Below are 25,541 nucleotides of genomic sequence, written 5' to 3'. Positions count from 1 at the left end.
ACCAGCCGCATAGATGCAATGCCCACCTTCATCGTCATCGAAAGCCTGCATCACTCGCATCCATGTTCATTTTAAATGTACAATTTTAAAGGACTAGGCAAGTTAGTTAGAAGACAGTGATAAATAATTAAAAAAGAAAGTCGCCCTTGGAGAACAACAACATACGGGCAATCCAGTTACAAGAGTTAAATTTTGAAACAGAAGGCATCTACAGTTAAAATAGTAGAGATGATTGCACAAACACAGCCAAAATGTGCATGCAGATACAGGATACCCAGTTTCTGAAAAGTTCCAACCTACTCCTTGAAAAATCAGTTTTGATGTACACAAAAACATACGAAAATAACTGAACAAAGAATGTTAAAAAACTGGTTAGATTGGCAGAAGCCCATAATCGCAAAAATGGTATTGCATGTAAGCCACATCAATGTTCAAGGCTGAAGCTTTGGCCAAGATTGGATAGGCATGAGGGCAATGCAACTTGACAGTTGATCTTATTGTCCCACTCAAACAGCTATCCGATGTCAATCCACATAACCCACAATCATACTGTCTTAATCATGTTGAATGGCTGAAACAGGAGTTACGGAACTCTAAATAATATCCATGTAACCAATAAATTGAGATATAGAGACATCATCCAGTATTCATCCTTTCTCCCAACACCAGCAGAAGAAGAGGACCTAAAAAAGATGACAAAGGGGCAAGTTAAACTAAGATGCTTTCCCACTGATTATAAGCAAAATTTAACAAAGGGCTAATCCTCCCTGGATCTCTTTGACCTCTTTGACTATGTAAAATAGTATACTGTCATAATAAACTGTGAGACAAGCATGCTGTGGTGGAAGTTCGATGGAATATGATGTCTACCTTGCAACCATTGGCTTGGTTGTCAAACCAAAACCAAACGGGAACAATGGGTCATAGTGCTTGTCCCCAACATTCATAGGGAGCTGGTCCACCGATTTAAACCATGTACGTGGAAGCTTACCAGAGAATCCATAATCTCCAAATAAAACATCAGCAACACCTTGGCCTTCAGAACCAGGGAGCCAAGCAGCCACAAGAGCATCCATTAATGGAACATAGGGCTCAATTACAACAGGCCTGCCAGAGATGACAACCACAACACACTTGACAGAACCACAGACAGTCTGGACCGTGCTTGGACCAGGATCAGGAAGTGTGAGGTTTAGGCTGTCTCCAGCAGTTTCAGTGTAGGGGGGTTCCCCAACCACAACAATGGCATGAGAGAAATCGTTGTTTTTGACAGAGCTGGCATCAGGGTTCTCAGAGTAGATGATAGTGGTTGAAGGATCAACAGTGGATTTAATGGCATCAAGAATTGTAGTTCCTGCAACATGAAAGTGAGGATGATTCAACAATTAATTTTTTTATGAATTTCTTAAGAGATTTTTGCAATGCAAAGTATGTCTCAGCCATCAAAATGATGCAATGCCAATAACTAACTGGGCAACTGTATGTATGAAAACCAAGGAAGAGGATTATTTGTCAAATACATTTTTCACGAATTTCTTAAGAGATTTTTGCAACATAAAATAAGTCTCAGCCATCAAAATAATCCAATCCCAATAACTAATTGGCCAACAATATGTATGAAAACCTGGGAGTACTGTCAAAAGGATGTATTCTTATAACAAATTGGGTGCAAGATGGATGGAATTGCTAGCATATATAATAGACAATGTGTTGGGTGGCAATTTGGCACTCAAGTAACAAGTATTAGCACAGCATGAACCCCTTGAGAAGAATAGCAAATCAAACACTTAAAAGCATTTATACTTCAAAGAATTATACAGTATTGAACAACATGGACAAAATAGTGAGGGACAGCACCAGAAAATGAAACAGCATATCCCATATGGCGCAATAAAAGCATAAAAGAGTTTCAAAGGGAATGGCACTGAGCTGAGCAAAATAAGTCTTGAATCATGTGTGATTTTTGCATTTGATGCAATATAGACTAACAGCATAATCAGAGTATTGATATCATACAAGAGTCAAGAACGCTTGATGAGTGCGCAACATGTACCGCTAATGAGTGAGACAAACCAAACTAGTTCATTTTTTTAATGTTACACAATCAAATTAATGTCCAGCAATATTAATTGCAGGCTTCACTTTGCATTTAGAATTTAGGGCCCATTCTTTGTTGGGTAAATATCATGAAAATGTTGGTCTACTTTTTCTTTGACTAATTTATCCCTATTCTTACACTTCTTTAGGTGGGTAAACTATTTTCCCATAGATAGAATTTACTCATGAAATGGAGGGAAAGTCTTAGCTACTAGGAGGTGTGTAAGTCATTTTCTCATCAACTAAAAAAATAACCTTTTTATTTTATTTTTAATATATCCCTAACCCTATAATAATAATATATTGCTACATAATACCATCTTCTATATAATATGTCATGCCCCCGACTCGTGATCGCGAGCCGAGGGTCATGACAACCGCTGCATACTTATGAAGAACTCTCTCCATAAGCATGCAAGACATCTCATCATGATATCAATGCATCACAGTAGAATAAAATTCAAATAATTATTATTCAACTTTAATTTAAATAACTAAATCAAATGTCTTACATCCAATAAAGTTTCACTAAAAATAATACAATAGATCTAAGTTCAATAAAGTTGACAATGCTAAATCTCACCTCTAAAAGCTGTCCCAAAATTTTTGCCCATGCTTGTAATTAATTATCTAAATCTAAAAAAAAAATAAAAGAGAGAGGTAATGAGCTTGATAGCCCAGTAAGTAAAGAATATCTCAACTAGATATTTCAAATATTATATAATATTCAAAAACAATGTTACAAATAAATATAAGAATATATTTCATGCTAATTCAATATAAACCTAATCTTTTCAAATATTCATATACAATATAATCATAAATTCAATTCGAATCCAAATACTCATAACTCAACAGCTTCGACTATGACCAACGTTTAACCCCCATTGACGAGGTCCACTGAATACCAGTGCACAACCCCTACTGGCAGGATCTACTGAATACCAGTGCACAACCCCCCACTGGCAGGATCCACTGAGTACCAACGTATAATCCCCATTGGCGGGATCTACTGAAACATAATTAGGCTGAGAGCATAAATCCAATTTATATCAAAATACTTTTATATCATAACATATCATAATTTTTACTGAACATATGCATAATCAATAAACCATAGTATTTCAAAATCACTTTTCGTTCGAAACACAATTTCATAAATTATGCATAATTTTAAAGAATAATTATTTACTTTCAAAATAAATATGAAATATCTCGAGAAGATGATTCATTACTTACCTTTCACAGACCACTGAACGAACAGATCGATTAACCTGTAAGAGAATCTTCAAAATCTATTGTTCAAAATTATATTTTTATATTAATTCTAATACAAAATTAGGTCTAAATAAATTCCAAATCAAAATCCCACTTAAGATCGGATCCTTCATTAAGCTCGATCAAAATCATCAAAAGAAGTCTTTCACTAAGCTAATCTTAGAAAAATAACTTCAAAAAAGAAAAATCCATCAAGAGAGAGAATCAATCTAGAGAGAAAAAATCTGTAGAGAGAGAAATTAAAGAGAGAGTAGGATTCAACACAGAAGAGGATAGGGAAGAGAGAGAAACTCTCTCTTTCTTTTCCTTTTTTTTTCTTTTTTTCTTTTTTTTCCTTTATGAGAGGGAACCCGCGTCCCTTTCTCTTCCTTCTTCCACGAAACAGGGATTCCTTTAATCCCCTTGTTTGCAAGGCAAGGGAGGTCCACTCCTGGCCGACGACCATGATGGCCGGAGAAGGCTGCAGTGGTGACGGCATGCCAGGTCCCATGACTGGCAATGCCAACCAACGGCCGGAAAACCAAAAATAAAGGGTAAAACAGAGCATCCAAAAAATAAAATTTTCAAGGGATTTTTTACAGAAAATTTCAACAAGAATTCAAGATTAAAACCTTTGAAAGATTGACGAAAGATAATGGAAGATATTTACCTGATTTTTGGATGGTTTTGGTCGGACTATCGACGGCCAAAGTAGGATCAAATCACCGGTTAAACAGGACGAGATGAAGGAAGAGAGACAACAATTTAATCGATGATTTTTGACGATTTTCTGGTGCGAAGAAATCAAACGGTTTAAGGGCCTTTAAATAGATCACTTCACGCGCTCACTGTCCCCCCTTCCATGCTATTTTCCAGCACGTGCGGTGCACATGTTGGTCCAATTTTTTTTTCTACGCTTTGAGATCAGTGCATGGGACTGGGTATTACATTCTATCCTCCTAAAAATAAATTTCGTCTTCAAAATTTCTTACCTATGTTCAAGTCCTCAAAATTTCTTACTTGAAATTCATAGTTCAAATCTTATCCTCAAACTTTTCAATATTCTAATTCTCGATACAATTTCATCATTAAGTCATTTCATAAGAAAAAATCAATACCTCAACAATTGATCAGAATCAGAACCACTCATTTCTTGTAATCAAAAATAACATCTTAATTTCATGTAAAGATATCAAGTTCCTCATCAAAACACATCTATACTTGCCTTAATCGATCCACCACAAGATCATAAACAAACTTTACTGTCTCTCAATAAATGACTATTCGAGTACAAAATCTAAAATTAATAAACAATCTCACATTCCTTTTTAACAAATAGAGAAGCATAAGCTTTAATATTCCAAATTCAAAATCAATGATCCACTCATCCTAGACTTAAGATGCTAAATATTTCTTTAACATAATAGAGAGTAGACATATTTATGAAAATCACATAGTGACACCCAAAATAGTCTCGAATCAAAATATTATGTTTTCCATACCAATGAATTTCTCCTATTAAGGAATATCAAATCATGTCTTTCATTATAAACTTTTAACTCAAAGATTCAATATTGCTAACTATGTCAAAATAATCTAAATCATCATGCTTCCGCTGTGCACTCTGATTCCTATCCATCAATACACTTGTATCAAATCTAGAGTTTCTAAGTTGTCACAATCAATATCAATTATCGTCCCAATATCCTCAGTGTCTATCCACCTACACTCATTCTATCTATATATCATAGTTTATCCACTTATGCTCTGATACCATAATAATTGTCACGCCTCCGACCCATGATCGCGAGCCGAGGGTCATGGCAACCACCGCATACTTTTGAAGAACTCTCTCCATAAGCATGCAAGGCATCTCATCACGATATCAATGCATCACAGCGGAATAAAATTCAAATAATTATTATTCAACTTTAATTCAAATAACTAAATCAAATATCTTACATCCAATAAAATTTCACTAAAAATAACATAATAGATTTAAGTTCAATGAAATTGATAATACTAAATTTCACCTCTAAAAGCTGTCCCAAAATTTTTGTCCATGCTTGTAATTAATTATTTGAATCTAAAAAAAATAAAAAAAAGAGATAATAAGCTTGACAACCCAATAAAGGATATCTCAACTAGACATTTCAAATATTATATAATATTCAAAAATAATACCATAAATAAATATAAGAATATATTTTATGCTAATTCAATGCAAATCCAATCTTTTCAAATATTCATATACAATATAATCATAAATCCGATTCGAATCAAAATACTCATAACTTAATAGCCTCGACTATGACCAATATTTAACACCCATTGATGGGTTCCACTGAATACCAACGCACAACCCCTACTAACAGGATCCACTGAATACTAGCGCACAACTCCCACTGGCAGGATCCACTAAATACTAACATACAACCCCACTGACAAGATCCACTGAGTACCAACATATAATCTCTATTGGTGGGATCCATTGAAACATAGTTAGACTGAGAGCATAAATCCGATTTGTATCAAAATACTTTTGTATCATAACATATCATAATTTTCACTGAACATATGCATAATCAATAAACCATAGTATTTCAGAATCACTTTTCGTTCGAAACACAATTTCATAAATCATGCATAATTTTAAAGAATAATTATTTACTTTCAAAATAAATATGAAATATCTCGAAAAAAAATTCATTACTTATCTTTCACAGACCACTGAACGAACAGATCGATTAATCTTTAAGAAAATCTTCAAAATCTATTGTTTAAAATTATATTTTTATATTAATTCTAATGCAAAACTGGATCTAAATAAATTTCAAATCAAAACCCCACTTAAGATCGGATGCTTCACTAAGCTCAATCAAAATCATCAAAAGGAAGTTTTTCACTAAGCTAATCTTAGAAAAATAACTTCAAGAGAGAGAAATCCATCAAGAGAGAGAATCAATCTAGAGAGAAAATTTTAGAAAGAGAAAGTCTGTAGAGAGAGAAATTAGAGAGAGAAAGTAGGATTCAACACAAAAAAGAAGGATAGGGAAGAGAGAGAAACTCGCTCTTTTTTCTTTTCTTTTCTTTTTTTTTTTTCTTTTTTTCCTTCACAAGAGAGGGAACCCACGTCCCTCTCTCTTCCTTCGACGGAATAGGGGATCCTTTGATCCTCTTGTTCGCAAGGCAAGGGAGGTCCACTCCCGGCTGACGACCATGATGGCTGGAGGAGAAGGCTACGGCGATGACGGCATGCCAGGTCCGGTGATCGGCGACGACAACCAGCGATCGAAAAATCAAAATCAAAGGAAAAAACAGAGCATCCAGAAAACAAAATTTTCAAGGGATTTTTGGTAGAAAATTTCAGCAAGAATTCAAGATTAAAATCTTTGAAAGATTGACAAAAGATAATGGAAGATATTTACTTGATTTTTAGATGGTTTTGATCAGATTTTCAACAGCCAAAATAGGATCAAATCACCGGTTAAATAGGATGAGATGAAGGAAGAGAAACAGTAATTTAATCAATGATTTTTGATGATTTTCTGATGAGAAGAAATCAAAAGATTTGAGAGCCTTTAAATAGATTGCAAAAAGAAGAGTTTTAGTTCGATTTTTACTCAAATTTTTGAGTGATTTTGGGACGTTGAATCGGAGAAGGAACTCCTTCGGAAGTTCACGTGATCACTGCCCCCCCTTCCACGCTATTTTCCAGCACGTGCAGTGCACGTGGTGGTCCAATTTTTTTTCTATGCTTTGAGATTAGTGCATGGGACTAGGTATTACATAAGATAATATATTACAATAATTGGACAATAATATTTTATTATTTTAATATAATATATTATTATAATAATGTAATGTTAAGTATAATATCTTACTTTATTATTATAATATAATATTACTGTTGGGTATAAAATAATCCCAGCCGAAGTTCGTAAGAGGCCAACCCTCCCTGGACTCTTCCGGCTTCCGACCTTGTGCGGCGTCTATCTGAACTCCCTTGGCCGTCCGGGCTTCCACAGTACTATCCGGACTCCTCCAGCAGTCGACCTTCCACAATATCCTCCAGATTCTTCCAACGGACGAATTCCTATCGTACCCTCCGAACTTCTCCAATAATGAGCTCTTTCAGTCGTCTATCGGACTGCTCCAAATGCTCTCTAGGCTTCATTATTAGCCGATTTTCTACAGTGATCGACTACTCTCTAAATCTCTTCCAGACTTCCTCCTGTCACGATCGACTTCACTCCGAGCTTCTTTCGAACTTCGTCAATGTCCGAGCTTCTTCAGCAGCAGGACTTCTACAGTAACCGGACTCCATCCAAATTTCTACGATGGTCGACCGCCTTCTGAATTTCATCCGAGCTCCTACAAGAACCGGACTCCGTCCGAAATTCTGCAGCGGATAGATTCCAGACGAACTTCTACAACAGACGGGCTCCAGCAGTCAAATTTCTACTCCGAACTTCTATTGCAAGCAGATTTCTACTCCGAACTTCTATTGCAAGCAAACTTCATCCGAGCTTCTACAGTAAGCGACCTTCCGGACTCCTACAAGAATCGGACTCCGTCCGAACTTCTACAACAGAATTAAATCCCAGACTCCTCTAACGGTCGACCTTCCACAGTGTCCTCAAGACTCCTCCAGCGGACGAACTTCCACAACGCCATCCGAACTCCACTATCGGTCGACCTTCTGCCAGATTCCTCATAAAATCGGACCTCTCCAGCGGACAGTCTTCAGACGAGCTTCCACATCAGGCAAATTCCAAACGGACTTCTCTAGCAATCAGACTCCTGCCGGACTTCTCCAACAGAAAGTTCTCGTCCGAGCTTCTACAGCAGATGACTTCCGCCTGCAGCATCAGCGCCTAAGACATCCAACAACAGTTGACTCGTCAGCAACCTCGGAAACATCTGAGCTTCTCTTAGATTGCTGAGACAGAGAGCTATTCCGCTCCACCAGATGTCCCAGCCGAGCTTCAGCCGTCCAACCCGAACTCTCCGACAAGTCGCGACAACAGACACCACTCCACTCTCTGTAACAGATTCCACGTGACCCCACCACTCTCTGACAAGTCGCGACAACGGACACCACTCCACTCTCTATAATAGATTCCACGTGGCCCCACCACTCTCTGGCAAGTCGCGACAACGGACACCACTCCACTCTCTGTAACAAACTCCATGTGGCCCTGAACGGCCCACTACCAGGCAGTTACGGACGTCGCTGTCAATCGGTTACGCTCTCCCGTCTATAAAAGAAACTCCCCAGATACGTTCTTCTCTAAGCTCTAAACTCTATCTCGAAACTCTGTCAAAATTCCGTTCGAGTGCTCCATTTCTGTTGAGGTAGAGTACTGACTTGAACGTCGGAGGGTCTTGCCGGAGCACCCCCAACTCCGGTTTAGACTTTTCTTGCAGGTCCCGACGGTGGCCGCATTCTCCTCGACTCCAGCTTCTCCGACATCGGCGGAATTCTGCACCAACAGAATTGGCGCTAGAGGAAGGGCCACTGTGTCTTCGCAGGACCCTTGTTCTTAAAGGAGTACTCAACGGGACTGTCTCTGGTCATCTTCTTCGACATCTTCTTCTTCTTCTCCTGCCAGATCCTCACCTGATGTCTCCCCGAGAGGCATCCACCAGGTGATCTATGGCCTTCGTGGCCAGATCTCAGCGAGATCCGCAAGCTCCGGCCTCGTCTCCAGTTTCCCAGGCTCCTCCTCCGGCAACAGCAGTCGGTATGGAACAGTTCGACCTGCTGGTTCAGCAGGTCAGGGGCCTCACCAAAGCGGTGCAGGCCATGCAGCCGCAGGCATCTGTGCGGCTGGAAAGAGCATCATCGGAGTTTCAGAATCCGACGATCGAACGGCCCACTTGGGCCAGTCACCCTGTATTCCCCGGAAAGGGGAAGCAGAGGGCGGAGAGCCCTTTGTCTGATCACGATTCCACCCCCGGAGGGTCCCTACCTCCGTTCTGCCAGAAGATCCTCGAAACTCGCGATCGAGAGGATCTTCTTGATCAAAGGTTCCAAAAGATGAACCGGCGGATCGAAGAACTCCGCCATGCTCCACCTGCTTGTGGTGAGGATATCTTTACTGACCCTTCTTTTTCTTAAATGATTATGCAGGAACCGATCCCGCCGAACTTCAAGCTCCCCCAATTTGAGAGCTACGATGGAACCTCGGATCCGATTGACCACCTGGAGGCCTTCCGGACAATGATGCTGCTCCATGGCACGCCAGACGCCATCCTGTGCCGAGCTTTCCCATCTACCTTGAAAGGAGCAGCAAGAAATTGGTACTCGGTACTGAAGCCGGGCACTATCTTCTCCTTTGATCAAATGAGCCATCAGTTTGCGGCTCATTTCGTCAGCAGTCGGTGTCTCTGGAGAAATTCGGAGTCCCTCATCGATATCAAGCAAAAGGAGGGAGAATCCATCCGAACTTATGTCAACCGTTTTAACGCCGCCGCATTGGAGGTCCGGAACTTGGACCAATCAGTTGCAATGACCGCCCTGAAGAGCGATCTTCAAAAGAATGATCTTCTGTTTTTCCTGAAAAAGAAGTATCCCAGGGACTTCGCTGATTTGCTGGCTCAGGCCGAAGGATATGCCCGAGCAGAGGAAGCCTTCAAGCTGAAGGATGAGGAGGCCGCGAAGGAGCGGCAGGCGGGTGGCTCCGGCAAGCCCTCAGCTGAAAAGGGGCCGAGTGAAACTCGGCCACGTTCTCGAACTCCTCCCGGACACAAGCATGTCCGAACTCCCCTCCGAGCTCGTAGGTAGAGAAGCCCGGACTACAGAGTTCGACGGAGCTCTCCCCCAGAAAGATTTCACAGCTACGCCCCTCTCAATGCTCCAAAAACTCAAGTGCTGATAGAGGTCAGGGAGCAGCTGCCAAGGCCGGAAAGGATGCACACACACCCTGGGAAGCGCAACCCTAACAAGTTCTGCCTCTATCATCGTGACCACGGCCACGATACGGAGGAGTGTATTCAGCTCCGAGATGAGATCGAGGAGCTCATCAGACAAGATCGGCTCGACAAATTTATCTGACACCGGCCTAAAGATAGGGAAGATCAGCCGAGTGCCCTACCACAACCAGAGCCGCCAAGGAAGGAAGAACAGCCTGGAGATCGACCTCCAATCAGGATCATCAACACCATCTCTGGAGGACCCCGGTGGGGAGCAGCCAGCAGATCGGCCGGACCGCCCAAGCGGCAGAGGACTGAAGAATCTATCACCTTTACTGAAGAAGATGCCCGAGAAATTCAATTCTCCCATAATGATGCAGTTGTAGTTTCTTTAAATATTACTACTATGATGTAAGCCGCATTCTTATTGATAGTGGAAGCTCGACCGATATTTTATTTTACGATGCATTCTCAAAAATGTCCATTTCGGATGGTCGATTAGGGTCGATAAGCTCTCTATTGGTAGGGTTCACTTGCGATGCTGTGCCAGTGGAAAGAGTAATAACTTTGACCGTAGTTGCAGGTCGGTATCCGAAACAATCTAGAGCGCAAGTGGATTTTCTGGTAGTAAAGGCGCCGTCTGCCTATAATGCAATACTCGACCGACCTGACCTCAACGCCCTCCGAGCTGTGGTATCGACCTACCATTTGAAACTGAAATTTCCTACTAGCCAAGGGGTCGGAGAGATCAGAGGAGATCAAGCCCTGGCAAGACACTGCTATAACATAGCCTTACAAAGAAATGGTCAGTCTGACTCCTGTCCGGTTGATGGATTAGACATCCGCGACGACCTTGCTGAAAACGAGGCGAGCCAATTGAAGATCTTGTCTCAATTCCTTTGAACGATGGGAATGAGGAGCATGTGGTGAAGATCAGCTCCAACCTAGGAGAAGAGGTACGGACACGGCTCGGATGTTTTCGCTTGGGTTCCGACGGACATGCCGGAGATTGATGCTAAAGTCATAGAACACCGTCTAGCTGTTGATCCCAAACATCGATCGATGAAAGAGAAAATCCGAGGTCACGCATCGAAAAGGCAGAAAGCAATAGCCGAGGAAGTTGACAAACTCTTGAAAGCCGGGTTCATCAGAGAAGTCAACTATTCGAACTGGATCTCTAATGTGGTTCTCGTCAAGAAGGCGAACGACAAGTGGAAGATGTGCATAGACTTCAAAAAGCTGAACAAAGCCTGTCCGAAGGACAGTTACCCTCTACCCAGAATTGACCAATTAGTGGATGCAACCTCGGGCCACGAGCTTCTCACTTTCATAGATGCATTTTCCGACTACAATCAAATCAGGATGGCACCAGAGGACGAAGAAAAAACTGCTTTTATCACTAACCGTGGTCTTTATTGTTACAGGGTCATGCCTTTTAGCCTCAAAAATGCAGGGGCGATCTATCAACGGCTGGTGAACAAGATCTTCAAAGAGTAGATCGACCGCAACATGGAGGTCTACGTGGACGACATGCTTGTAAAAAGCAAATCCTCAATGAACCACGCCGTCGACCTTGAGGAGACCTTCAGCGCCCTCCGAAAATACAAGATGAAGCTGAACCCAGCTAAGTGTGCTTTTGGAATAACCTCAGGAAAATTCTTGGACTTTATAGTATCGGGGCGCGGGATCGAAGCAAACCCGAAAAAGATTCGTGCCATCTAAGAAATGACCGCCCCGAAGTCAATAAAGAAAGTTCAGCACCTTACTGAGAGAGTAGCAGCTCTGAATCGCTTCGTCTCAAGGTCGGTCGAACGGTGCCTACCTTTCTTTCAGACTCTCAAGCAGCCGAAGAACTTCTATTGGACCACTGAATGTCAGCAAGCATTCGAAGAATTGAAGAACTACCTCGGCTCACCTCCGCTATTGGCAAAGCCCGAACCCGGAGAGTTATTCTTGTACTTGGCGGTCTCCCCTATGGCTCTCGCAGCAATTCTGGTTAAGGAAAAAACAAAAATTCAACGGTCGATCTACTATATAAGTCGAGTATTGAGAGATGCCGAAATCAGGTATACTAAGTTAGAGAAACTAACTTACGCCTTATTGATTGCAGCTCGAAGGCTCCGACCTTACTTTCAAGAGCACACCATAACACTGCTCACCGACCAGCCGATTAAGGCAGTTCTGCATCGAGCGGATGCTTTCGGAAGGATAGCAAAATGGACAGTCGAGCTCACGAAATTCGACATCAACTATCGACCTCGGCCGGCGATAAAAATCCAGATATTAGCAGACTTCATAGTAGAATGCACTATTCCGGAAGAAGCCGAGCTTGAACGAGGTGAAGCTGACAACCCCGGACTCCAGCCGAACTCCCCTGAGGAAAGAACAGATCTCCCTGATGGTTTTTAGGCCCTCTATGTGGACGGTTCCTCCAACATGTCAGGCACGGATGCGGACCTGATCTTGATCAATCCGGAAGAAATTATCGCGGAGTACGCGCTGCGCTTCGAATTTTCTGCGACAAATAACGGAGCAGAATATGAAGCTCTGATTGCAGGACTGAGGATCGCCAAAGAATTAGAAGTAAATCGGCTCCAAGTCTACAGTGATTCCCAATTGGTGGTGGGCAAGTCAGCGGAAGTTATGAAACTCGGGAGGATAGTATGGCCAAGTATCTCGAAAAGATAAAAAAGATCATCCCTGCCTTTGACAACTTTGACATCAAGCAGATTCCAAAAGCAGAAAATACCATAACCGATTTTCTCTCCAAGTTGGCTACACTAGCTCCGACTGAACTACCCAAGGAAGTCTTCTTCGAAGTTCTGAAGTGTCCAAGTACGGAAGAATCACAGCTTATAATGGAGATCAGCCATGAACCCAGCTGGATTGACCCACTGGTTGCATACCTCAGAGACGGGGTTCTTCCTCATGATGTAAAAGAAGCTCGGAAGCTTAGGAACCAGGCCTCCCGATATATCCTTTATGAAGGCAAGCTGTATAAGAGATCATACTTTTTGCCCCTCCTGAAATGTCTCCGGCCTTCTGAAGCCGACTTTGCCTTGTGGGAGGTACATGAAAGAGTTTGCGAAAGTCATCTGGGAGCCAGATCTTTATCCCACAAACTGCTCCGACAAGGTTATTACTGGCCTACAATGTACCACGACTCCATTGAATATGTCAGAAAGTGTGATCGGTGTCAGAGATATGTGACTATCCAAAGACAGTCCGCCTCCGAACTTACACCCTTCAGTGCTCCATGGCCGTTTGCACAATGGGAGATGGATATCCTTGGACCTTTTTCCATAGCATCCGGACAGCGGAAGTTCCTCTTGGTGGCAATTGACTACACCAAGTGGGTCGAAGTCGAACTTTTGGCAAAAATCACAGAAACTAAAGTGCAGGACTTCGTCTGGAAGTCAATTGTTTGTAGGTTCGGCTTACCCAAAACTCTCATTACTGATAATGGGCGATAATTTGCTGGAGCAAGGTTTGCTGAATTTTGTAAAGACTTAAACATCTCCCATAACTTCACGTCAGTAGCCCATCCGCAGGCAAACGACGAAGCCGAGGTGACTAACAGGACTCTGTTGCAAGGAATCAAGGCGAGACTTGAAAAAACAAAAGGAACTTGGGCAGACGAGCTTTATCATGTGTTATGGGCATACCGAACTACCCAAAGACTGCCCACTGGGGAGACCCCTTTGCCTTAGCTTTCGGAACAGAAGCCGTTATCCCGATTGAACTCAAGCTTCCGTTGGCGCGAGTTGTGACATTCGACGAGCAGCGCAACTCACAGGATCTTAAGGCCAACCTCGACTTGTTAGAAGAAAAGCAAAAGACAGCTCAAGTTCGGATGGCAGCCTACAAGCAGAAAGCAGCCTGCTACTACAACTCCCGGGTCAAGAGCAAAGCCTTCAGAGCGGGGGACTTAGTACTTCGACGAGCCGCTGTTTCACAACCTCAGAATCAAGGAAAACTTGCCCCTAACTGGGAAGGTCCGTATGAAGTCAGGGAGGTGGTGCGACCCAGAACATACTATCTAAAAGAGCTCGGAGGAGCAGACCTTCCGCGATTATGGAATTCGAAAAATCTACGAATGTATTACCGATAACTTTGCCTTAAATAAAAGTTTCATATTCGCATATCTTTTCTTTTGGCATGAGCTTATAACGATGGGAAGTAGCTCCTTCAAACAATCGAAACTAAGCGTGTTAGGAACATGAGGAGAACCTCGTCCTAACATGAGCAAAATCGAAGGCTCGGTTATTTAGAGACAGGATGGGGGGAGAGGCCCTTGCAACGGCCCTTATGCGCTCCCACAGCCATGTTAGGAACAGGAGGAGAACCTCGTCCTAACATAAGCAAAGTCGAAGGTCCGATTATTTAGAGATCGGATGGGGGGAGAGGCCCTTGCAACGGCCCTTATGCGCCCCCACAGCCATATTAGGAATAGGAGGAGAACCTCGTCCTAACATGAGCAAAGTCGAAGGTCCGATTATTTAGAGATCGGATGGGGGGAGAGACCCTTGCAACGGCCCTTATGCGCCCCCACAGCCATGTTAGGAACAAGAGAAGAACCTCGTCCTAACATGAGCAAAGTCAAAAACCCGGTTATTTAGAAACCGGATGGGGGGAGAGGTCCTTGCAACGGCCCTTACGTGCCCCCACAGCCCTGTTAGGAACAGGAGGAAAACCTCGTCCTAACATGAGCTGAAATTGATTGCGTCGGGAACAAGAGGAGAACCTCGTCCTGACACAAACGAAGATCTGATCGTTTAAGATCGGATGAGGGTAAGAGCTCCCTCAACGGCTCCTCTACACCCCTACAACCCCGTTAAGAGCAGAGGAAAAACCCTCACCCAAACATAAAAAAAAGGGGAGAGAGAAAAAGGGAAAGCGACGAGCTACGCCAGAGATAAGGAAAAAACGAACTACATCAAAAACACAAGGGATCTGGTCTCAACGAGGAAGGAGACTCTTGTCAAAAACCCTCAGTCTCTAAAGGGAAACCCAACACTGGCAGGAGAAAATAGACTTTCTCAAAGTAACGAGAAGTTCGGGCCCCAAGCTCGAGCACCGGGAGGAAGCATCAAATTCGAATGGCCTCGAAAAGACCTTCGGTCATGAACAAAAAGGACAAATCAACATGGCGATGATCAGGAATCTTCAAACAACATCGACATCGAATAGGACAAAAGATAAAAGAAGCTCGGTAAACAACAACTCAAAACAAAAATAGACAAGGTAATGAGAAAATTCCTTTTCATTTCGTTAGTAAAGTGTGCATTACAAAGCCTTTGAAGGCCAAAAAAAAACGACAACAAAAGAAAAGAATACATGGAAGAACAAAAGGTAAAAGAAGCTCTAAGGAAGCTCGGCTTCTTCTGACTTTGAACTCTCGGTTCCAGCCATTGTCAGGGATTGCTTTAGGTTCTCAACTTCTTCTTCCAGTTCCTTCTTTCTTAACAGCATCTCCCGATACATTTAGTGGAACCGCCGGCTCTCGCCCTCCGATTCCCGAAGCCTCTTCGTCAAAACTTCGGACTCCACCTCTGCGTCCTTGATCGCCTGCTGCTCATAGGTCAGCTGAATTTTCAGCCGCTGCAGTTCGGCCTTCTCCTGCCCAAGGGCCATGGACAGTTCTTCCATGGTCCCCCTCAAGGAGCGGAGTTCGTCGGAGCTTTGAACCGAAATGGCCTGGGCTCTCTCGGACAACTGCTTCTGAAGGCGAGCAACCTCGTCGGTTGCCGTCTTGAGCCTCCTTCTGTAGTCGTCTACTTGCCCGCACCAGCCGACTCAGTAGGCATTGTAATTTGCCTCGACGTCCTATAGCTGCTTCTGGAGGTCGGAGAATTTCTTTAACCAGTCCCGATCATGGTCGGCCTGAGTTGTAAGCCAGGACAAGCTCCCTTCCAATTGGCCGATCTTCTCCCGTGCAGCCGCCAGCTCGACCTCGAAGGAGCTGATCTTGGAAGCCTGAGTCCAAGATCGGTCGCTGGTGCATTTCTGGAGTTCCTCAAGCTCCTTCACGAAGTCGGCCTTCTTCCGGGTGTAGTCCATGAAGCCCTTTTTGTGGAGGTCCCAAAGGCGAGTAACCTCCGCGGTGGCTTCCGAATGGCTCTTCCTCAGCCTGCGAAGTTCGTCGTCCATCTCCTTTGATTTTTTCGTTAAGTGACGAGCTTCCCTTCTGAGATCCCGGATCACTGACTTCAGAAGAATGCCCTGCGGTAAAGGAAGAGCTTCGACAGGGCACCGTTGTCGAAAAATAAGAGCGTCACAATACAAATCATTGCAAAAAAGAAAAAAAAGAAGAAAAAGGAGCTCTCTGTAAAGAAGAATCCGATTTCATTGATTAAATAGTTCTTAAGTACAAGAGAAAGAGAAAATGTCGCAACAAAAGAAAAGTACAAAATTAGAGGTTTCGGACCTCCAGAGCAGAAGTGGAGGAGCTCGACGCTCCCGGAAGGTCGGTCGCGGCAACCACGGCAGTCGAAAAGATCCCGACTGGAGGGAGACCGGCAGCGGCTTCAGAAGGTCCGGCTTCATCGTCGGACGCATCTAGGAAGCCGAGGTCCAGTTCGGAAAACTTTCCGACCACCTTCTCCCAGCAGAGCTCGAAGCCCTTGATGAAGGCGGCCTGGCCGAACTGGATGTTCAGATCCCTCATCTTGGAGGAGGTCTTGAACTCCACTGCTTGGACCCGTGCCTCCGAGACTAAGGTCGGGATCTGCTCCCTCAGCTTGGAGACCTCGGCCTCTGCCTTCTTTCTTTCCTCCTCCAAGGCGGCCCTCAGATCTGCCGAGGTTTGTTCCTCCTTCTGCAGCATCTCTTGGAGACTCACAACTTCGGCAACCTTCTTCTTGAGACGGGAGGCCTCGGCCAGGCGACCTTCCTCCACTTGGGTTGCTTCCTTCTTGGCCTTATTCATCGCCTCGATGTTGGCAATGAGCTGGTGTCCAATCCGCAAGAACGGCCAGAAAGTCAATATGAAAGCTAAGGAATAAGCTAAGTAAAGAAGCGAAAGGAAGAAAAAAGTAAATCAGCCTACCTCAAGAAAGGACCCCAGAGAGTCCCAGACCCGCTGCTCAGGATCGGCATGGACGATCCTGTGGACGACCTCGGACAGAACGCACCCATCGACCAACCTCTTTATTAAATCTCTATTGTTGAACAGATTCTCCCCCGGATCCTCTTCGGAGCCGTCGGCCCCCTCGATGGCAGCCCTGCTGCTGCGGCTCTTACGGGCCAACGTCTTCTTCCTTCTCCTCCTTTCGGCCCCTGGAGCCTCCTCGAAACGAGACTCTGGAGCAGGAACCTCGACCGGAGAGCTTCTCGAAGAAGCTCGGAGGATTGCGGGCTCGGCGTTGGAAGGGGCGTCAACAGCAATGGCCGCTTGGGCAAGCACAGTTGGGTCTGTCTCTTCTATCCTTGCCTTCTTCGCCGACCCAGAAGTTGCGACGCCTTTCCTCTTGTGGGCCTTGAGACCCTTGGCTAACATCCGAGCCGCGTCTGCGTCCATATCTATAATGAAAGAAGATCGGCACAGCTTAGAAACAGAACAAGAGAAAAGAGAAAACAACGAATGACTTGAAAAAAATATATATATATAAAATACCGACGGGGTTGAGAGGGCTTAGGCCGACGTTAAATAAGAGTTGCTCCTTCAGGAGGTCGGAGAGGAGAGAAGTTGGATAAGCCTTAAATTTATTGGAGGCTTCAAGGTCGTCCCTTCCCAGTCTAGAAGCCTAGCGGACGGAGTCCCTCAGGGAGCCCCAGGAGGGCAACCCCAGCTCCAAGGTCGGGCATCGGATGTAGAAGTACCTCTCCTTCCAGTTGTGAATAGAAGAGGGGGTACCTTTCAGCAACCTCTTTCTATCGAACTGGGGGAAGAAGTACTATCAATCCTTTGCCGAAGGATGACGCTTGAAGATATAGAAATTTCTAAACAAAAAAAGGGTTGGCCGAACTTCAGCTAAATGACAGAGGGAAAGAAATCCTATCAGAAACCTAAAGGAGTACGACGCTACAGAAACTAGAGAAATGTTTAAAAAATGAAAAAGAGCAACAACAAAAGGTGAAAGTGGAAGTCGAAACCCGACGCAGAAAGCTTTCTGGTATAAGCAGAAGCAGCCAGAGGGAGGGGCGCTAGCCCGGTCAATTGGCCCGGGAAGCTCAAGCTCGTACTCCGGAGAAACTCCGTACTGAATCCTAATCAGCGAGAGTTCGTCCAAAGTCAGAGAGCTGGGAATGGTGTCTGGTGCAAAGACCGGACGAGGTCCATCTACAGAACTAAAATTTTGGGGGGCTGAAACGGACGAACTCCTAGAACTGCTGGAGGAGGAAGTGTTGGAGGATATTTTGAATCAAGTGAAAATCCTAAAAAATCCCAAAAAAATTGGAAAAAATAAGAAACAAGACGCTCGCGGAAAAACCGAGCGGGCAAAATGCAAAGGAGGAAAAATGGAAAAACAGCAAGAAAAAGAAGGATTTCGGAACTAATCTAGACTGGTCCGAGAGATGCAGAAGGGCAGCGAGGGCGATGGAGGACGACCTGAAGGGCGCCTAAGGTCGAGAGGGATGCTGGAAGAGGACGAAGCTCTCGGGGAAGGAAAGGGAACCGAAAAAAGTCTCAAACAAAGTGAAACCCCTGAAGGAGGGGGATGGGTTTAAATAGGCAACGGGGTCCGATGCAATAATGATTGCAGATCTCCCTTGGCCGATCTACAACCGCCGCGTGTCCTACTCATCATGGCAGGCAGCTGACGACTGACAGAATCATTATTGCACCGTACCTAAGCAACACTCCAACGAAAATTTCCGAAAAATCTTTTCGAATCGCCTCGATTTGAAAAGACTCCAGCACCAGCGCGCCAAACGTCAAAATATCTAGAAACAACCGAGTACGGAAATCGAAGGAGGCAACTTCGGCTGTAAAAATTTTTTTGTAGTTTCTTCATTCGGAATTCGAACTCGGAAGTAGGGGGACTGGTGTTGGGTATAAAATAATCCCAGTCGAAGTTCGTAAGAGGCCAACCCTCCCAGGACTCTTCCGGCTTCCGACCTTGTGCGGCGTCTATCTGAACTCCTTCGACCGTCTGAGCTTCCACAGTACCATTCGGACTCCTCCAGCAGTCGACCTTTCACAGTGTCCTCCAAATTTCTCCAACGGATGAACTCCTATCGTACCCTCCGGACTTCTCCGATAATGAGCTCCTTCAGTCGTCTACCGAATTGCTCCAAATGCTCTCTGGGCTTCATTATCAATCGATTTTCTACAGTGATCGACTACTCTCTGAATCTCTTCCAGACTTCCTCCTGTCACGATCGACTTCACTCCGAGCTTCTTCCGGACTTCGTTAATGTCCGAGCTTCTCCAGCAGCAGAACTTCTACAGTAACCAGACTCCATCCAAGTTTCTACAGCAGTCGACCGCCTTCCGAATTTCATCCGAGCTCCTACAAGAACCGGACTCCGTCCGAAATTCTGCAGCGGATGAATTTCAGATGAACTTTTACAACGGACGGACTCCAACAGTCGGATTTCTACTCCGAACTTCTATTGCAAACAGATTTCTACTCCGAACTTCTATTGCAAGCAAACTTCATTCGAGCTTCTACAGTAAGCGACCTCCTTCCGGACTCCTACAAGAACCGGACTCCGTCCGAACTTCTATAACAGAATTGAATCCCAGACTCCTCCAGCGATCGACCTTCCACAATATCCTCAAGACTCCTCTAGCGGACGAACTTCCACAACGCCATCCGAACTCCACTATCGATCGACCTTCTATCGGATTCCTCATGAAACCGAACCTTTCTAGTGGACAGTCTTCAGACGAGCTTCTACATCAGACAAATTTCAGACGGACTTCTCTAGCAATCGGACTCCTGTCGGACTTCTCCAACAGAAAATTTCCGTCTGAGCTTCTACAGCAGATGACTTCCGCCTGCAGCATCAGCGCCTAAGGCACCCAACAACAGTTGACCCGTCAGCAACCTCGGAAACATCCGAGCTTCTCTTACATTGCTGAGACAGAGAGCTATTCCGCTCCACCAGACATCCCAACCGAGCTTCAGCCGTCCAGTCCGAATTCTCCGGCAAGTCGCGACAACGGACACCACTTCACTCTCTGTAACAAATTCCATGTGGCCCCACCATTCTCTGGCAAGTCGCGACAACGGACACCACTCCACTCTCTGTAACAAATTCCACGTGGTCCCACCACTCTCTGGCAAGTCGCGACAACGAACACCACTCCACTCTCCGTAACAAACTCCACGTGGCCCTGAACGGCCCACTACCAGGCAGTTACGGACATCGCTGTCAATCGGTTACGCTCTCCCGTCTATAAAAAAGATTCCACAGATACGTTCTTCTCTAAGCTCTAAATTCTATCTCGAAACTCTGCCAAAATGTCGTTCGAGTGCTCCATTTCTGTTGAGGCAGAATACTGACTTGAGCATCGGAGGATCTTGCCAGAGCACCCCCAACTCCAGTTTAGACTTCCCTTGCAGATCCCGACGACGGCCGCGTTCCCCTCGACTCCAGCTTCTCTGGCATCGATGGAATTCTGCACCAACAATTACTATGATATATTACTATAATAAAATACAATATAATGTAATAATGTATTATTTTAATATGCATTAATATTATATACTATATTATAATACAACTTTTATTTCATTATATATAATATAATTTATTATATTATATTATATGTAATACATATTATCTATATTTATGAATATATATTATATAATATTATATAATATAACATACAAAAATATAGTATATTATATTATCCTATATTATTATATATAATAATATTTATATAATAAAAGATATTATGAGAAATATGGATGGATATTAGCAACTTATCCAAAAAAATTGGTAATGCAAAGGAACATCAGCAACAGATTCCCAAGATATTTTCCAATGCATAAAAGAATATAGATAAATTATTTTTCTATCAAAATGTTATCTTGAAAATATTTATCCAGAAAAATACAAATTCCTGGGTAAGTTTCTTACCCTCAAAAGTACAAGCCCTTAAGATTTTAAGCTACATAATGGCTGCATGGAATAGAGAAGATGGACAACCACGATTTCACATGGAGTGGCAGCATAATGATATGATGGGCAACAGTGATGTTACATAAGGAAGTTATTTGGCGCAAGCAAATGTGACTTAGTTGTGAAAAATAAGTGCTAGATGGAAATAATGGACTTAAATGATAGGCGGACATGCACATAATCCTATATATACAAGAAGGCTTTTGGATAGACAAGTCAGAGCATCATTATAGCATGCATTATTCATGGGTGTTGTTGGTGGTGCTGTGGCAGGGGAACTATTCACAGTACTCTACCAATAGAATTATCAGGGGATTTTGTACCTTTTAAGGTATCTCTTCTTATGTTTTAATGGACAGCTTGGATTTGTTTCTAACTCAAGGGTCAATGTTTATTGTTGTTAGTGTTTCGAGTCTACATAAGGGCTGTAATCATCTTTTCTAAGGGATGCTTTTGAGCTGATTTGATTGAAAGAATGAAGACAGCCGGGGTTTGGCTATTATCCCCTCCCCTTCTCTTATTCTTCCTCCATATTTCTTGTTCTTCTCTTTGCTTCTACAGTTTATTCTACATTCTCTTCCTTTTCTTCCTATTATTCTATTTATCTATTATTTGCTTTCTATAGTTAATAACTGAGCTTAATTCTGATCATATTTGGATCTATTATCAATTTATTTTGTGTTACTTTGATTCCTTAAGACCACTAAAACCCTCACCATCCATTATTAACCCCAAAAAATGCACAAAGTGCATTTTTCCCTACAAAATAAAATCCTATGTTTAACTCCATATCACCAGTTATTGATCCTAGTAACTGTTGCTCCCTCATTTCTTCCTAATCTTAAAACAGATTCCTCTGTGTCCAGATTTCTGGTGCTGGATGGAGAGCCGACCATGTAATCTTTCCTCGAAGCCCTAAACCCTCAAGTTCTGCCATGAGATGTAGTGTGACAAAAAGTCTCGTTAAAGAATTTGAATGTCGCCTGTTTGTTTCTTCCTTGTCACTTAAATTTCACATGCAAATTACATAAGTGTACTTTATACAGGCGGCTGGCTTAAATTCCCCCGGGAGTCTCAGCTATATGGTAAACATTAATCTTCCTTAGAAAGATGAGCATCAATAACACAGCAGAAATACAATGGTACCATAAGAAAAACAAAGAACGATATTAAAGGATACACACCAACTGTGATATTCCCGCTATCTCCCTGCCATTCAATTGTCCAGCCACCACATTGATATCCTAAATTATCAGCATGGCTTCCAGCGACAAGGATCTTTCTAGCCTTCTTAGGAAGGGGAAGCAATGACTCATTAATAGATTTTCCATTTTTTAATAGCACAAGTGATTTCCTAACAGCTTCCCTTGCCAATTCCCTGTGCTCCTGTTAATTCCATAATTTCAAGTGAATAAGAGCATTTTTCATCAGAGTATAACATCTGTGTGGTATTTAAGTGATCATGGAAATTTTGAAAATAATGCAAAAAAACAACATATCAAGCAATATGATGGGAAGAAACCAATGTAACCTTTTTCCCAAGTTGATCAACTAAGCTAAGATCAGCCAACGGGTTCTCAAAGAGACCCATGGTGAATTTGACCAGAAGAATCCTTCTCACAGCATCATCAATCCTACTCATGGGAATGATATTCTTATGAACAAGAGAGGTAAGGTCATTAATGAAATCTGTATAGTTGTAAGGAACCATCACCTGTGACAAAACAAATACAAGGAAGATAAGAACAAGAAGAAGATGAGGGCAAAACTCAAATATTAATATAAAATTGCACTGGGATATTTACATGAAAATAGTTATCTGGATTCAAAAATAAAGGTTATGCAACAGTAAAATTTACCATAAAGCTAAAAGTAATTATGTGTTTTATAGCAGAGAGAAACTGACCATATCAATACCAGCATTAATTCCAGCTTGGACAGAGTAAGTGTAGTTTGCACCTGGTGGAGTGGTGATCCTATCAATTCCTTGCCAATCTGAGATAACAAAACCCTGAAAATTTGTATAAACACATCACTTAGTAATGAACTGCAATAGGTGAAATCAATTAGAAAAAAATATTTTAAAAAGCGAATGCTGTTCACTGAAGACCTACCCTGAAATGGAGAGTGTTCTTGAGGAAACCAGTAACCAGATCATGATTGGCATGCATTTTCGCTCCATTCCAGCTGGAATAAGAGACCATGACAGTAGAGACACCTTTAATGATGGAGATGTCATATGCAGGCATGTGGATGCTTAACAGTCCATGGTAATCAATAACAGTATTATTTTCATTGATTCCATCATGTGTCCCACCATCACCAACGTAATGCTTGGCACAGGCTGCAACCTTGTTCCTGTCCAGTCAGTAATCATGAAATGATTTCCCAAATTGGAAATGCTCAAATCATCGCAAATCTAGACATGAGATAGGAAGTGGTTTGACGAAACAGTATGGCACTTCAAGAAAATATTGAGCAGTAACAGCCTAGCAGGTATTTAGGAAGTTGAATTACAGTGAATCATCAAGGAGGTTTGAGTATTGATAGTTTCCTGTTGTCCCCTTTCTAAAACAAGTTTCCTTGTTGCATTACCAAATGTTTAGTTATGATCGGTAAGAGTTACAGATAAATAACCTCAAAAAATAAGTGTCATCTGGCAGACATAACAGAAGAAATCTTTTCAGAAGCAATAGAAAGAGCATTAAGAAAATAATCACAATATGTACCCATGGCTTGACATCAACAATCAAAAAAAATACTCATTCTACTTTTTCAACTAATTATGGATTTTAAGACTTACTTTCCAGCTACATAAGGAACACCCTTACTATAGTTTGCAGGGAGATCACCCTGTAATCCAGGGATAATTTCTGTCATTTCTCGCACAATGTGGTAGTCTTCACTAAAGCTTTCATAGCATCGACCCCATCTTGGATCTCTGCATACCTGAGACAGTTCAAGCAATCCAGCAATAGTAGCTCGTTTAGTTGTAACACAAAGATTCTGCAGTTGTAGATTCTAAAATCACATTATATGACATTTGTCGTGCATTGTGTTTATGCATTGTGCTTACCGCAATACATGGAGCAAAAGCATATTGAATACCTGTCGCTCTCACTTCAAGGGCAGTTGCTTCACCAATCTTCTTCACAAGTTCAGGGTCTCTAGCAAATAGAGTAGATTAAACTTTCAAGTAAGATAATAGAATGAGAGGCTGAGGCTTCTAAGAAACATTTACTCGTTTGTTTCCCTTAAACATATGAGTTTCTAAATGCCAACAACAAGACAAACTATTGCAGGATAAAACAGCATAGAGTTCTTTTCTGCCTCCACTATACATTACAATCAGAAGAACTAGAGCTTCCAAAAATAAATAAATATATCCATTGTGACTAACCATGTATCAATAACATCTTGCATATACTTTCCATGAGATTTTTTTTTTTTTCCGTAAAGATAATTCCTGTTTCTGACTAGCTAGGAGTTTGTATCATATATCATAGCAATAGTTAAACCGTTAAAGCCATCAATCTATTCAATACTTGCCTGGTAGCACCAAGTCCAATGTTGTGAGGGAATATTGTTGCCCCGTATACATTGTTGTTACCATGAACAGCATCAATCCCATAAATCATTGGAATCCCTAGACGCGTAGATAAAGACCCTTTCTGAAATTCATTTACCATATTTACCCAATCTTCAGCACTAGCCTGAGAAGCAGGCACACTACCACCACCACTCAATACACTACCTGGAGAATATCATCAGTTCAGGTATTTCCTGTTTGGTTATCCTTCTCTTACCATTTATTGACACCATAATACGGATTATATGTATCACTAAGTAGATTTTTCACCTATGAAGTAATCTTTCATGACTTTGGCTGATGCAACCTTTCGCTCAATCTGTGTCATCTGACCAATCTTTTCAGCAAGAGTCATCCGCTTCACCAAGTCATCAATTCGAGCATTCACTGGTTGATTAGGATCCTTATAGATCACATACTCTGCTTTTGCAATTGATGCGCAACAAAATAAGAACACAAGACCCAGCAACAAAGTTTGAGAACTTGCAATCTGAGAGCTCCGATGTGACGGAATAAGTGTCGAGGTTTGAAATCAAACAAGTCAAAAAAGAACCAAAAATATTTTGGTAAGCCAATTAAACAATGGGAAAGTACAACTCAGAAG

The 25,541-nt window shown here is 42.7% G+C and overlaps 1 protein-coding gene across 2 annotated transcripts in view; it reads right to left on the bottom strand.

Annotated features, from left to right (window-relative positions):
- Positions 1–209: 209 nt before the first annotated feature.
- Positions 210–25,541, bottom strand: part of LOC105034542 (uncharacterized) — a 37,481-nt gene continuing 12,149 nt past the window's right edge. The window contains exons 2-11 of one of the 2 annotated variants that reach the window (XM_010909750.4): positions 25,208–25,427; positions 24,898–25,102; positions 24,425–24,515; positions 24,152–24,297; positions 23,463–23,706; positions 23,255–23,359; positions 22,880–23,062; positions 22,533–22,734; positions 871–1,354; positions 210–683 (exon numbers count right to left, since the gene is read on the bottom strand). In XM_010909750.4, coding sequence (XP_010908052.1) covers positions 584–683; positions 871–1,354; positions 22,533–22,734; positions 22,880–23,062; positions 23,255–23,359; positions 23,463–23,706; positions 24,152–24,297; positions 24,425–24,515; positions 24,898–25,102; positions 25,208–25,427 — 1,980 coding nt within the window. In that variant the 3' untranslated portion in view covers positions 210–583. The remainder of the gene's footprint in view (positions 684–870; positions 1,355–22,532; positions 22,735–22,879; positions 23,063–23,254; positions 23,360–23,462; positions 23,707–24,151; positions 24,298–24,424; positions 24,516–24,897; positions 25,103–25,207; positions 25,428–25,541) is intronic. The other variant, XM_010909752.4, reaches the window with a different exon arrangement.

This window comes from Elaeis guineensis, chromosome 2 (genome assembly GCF_000442705.2).
Source record: "Elaeis guineensis isolate ETL-2024a chromosome 2, EG11, whole genome shotgun sequence".
NCBI classification, from domain to species: Eukaryota; Viridiplantae; Streptophyta; class Magnoliopsida; order Arecales; family Arecaceae; genus Elaeis; species Elaeis guineensis.
This window is presented reverse-complemented; position numbering and strand designations above follow the sequence as displayed.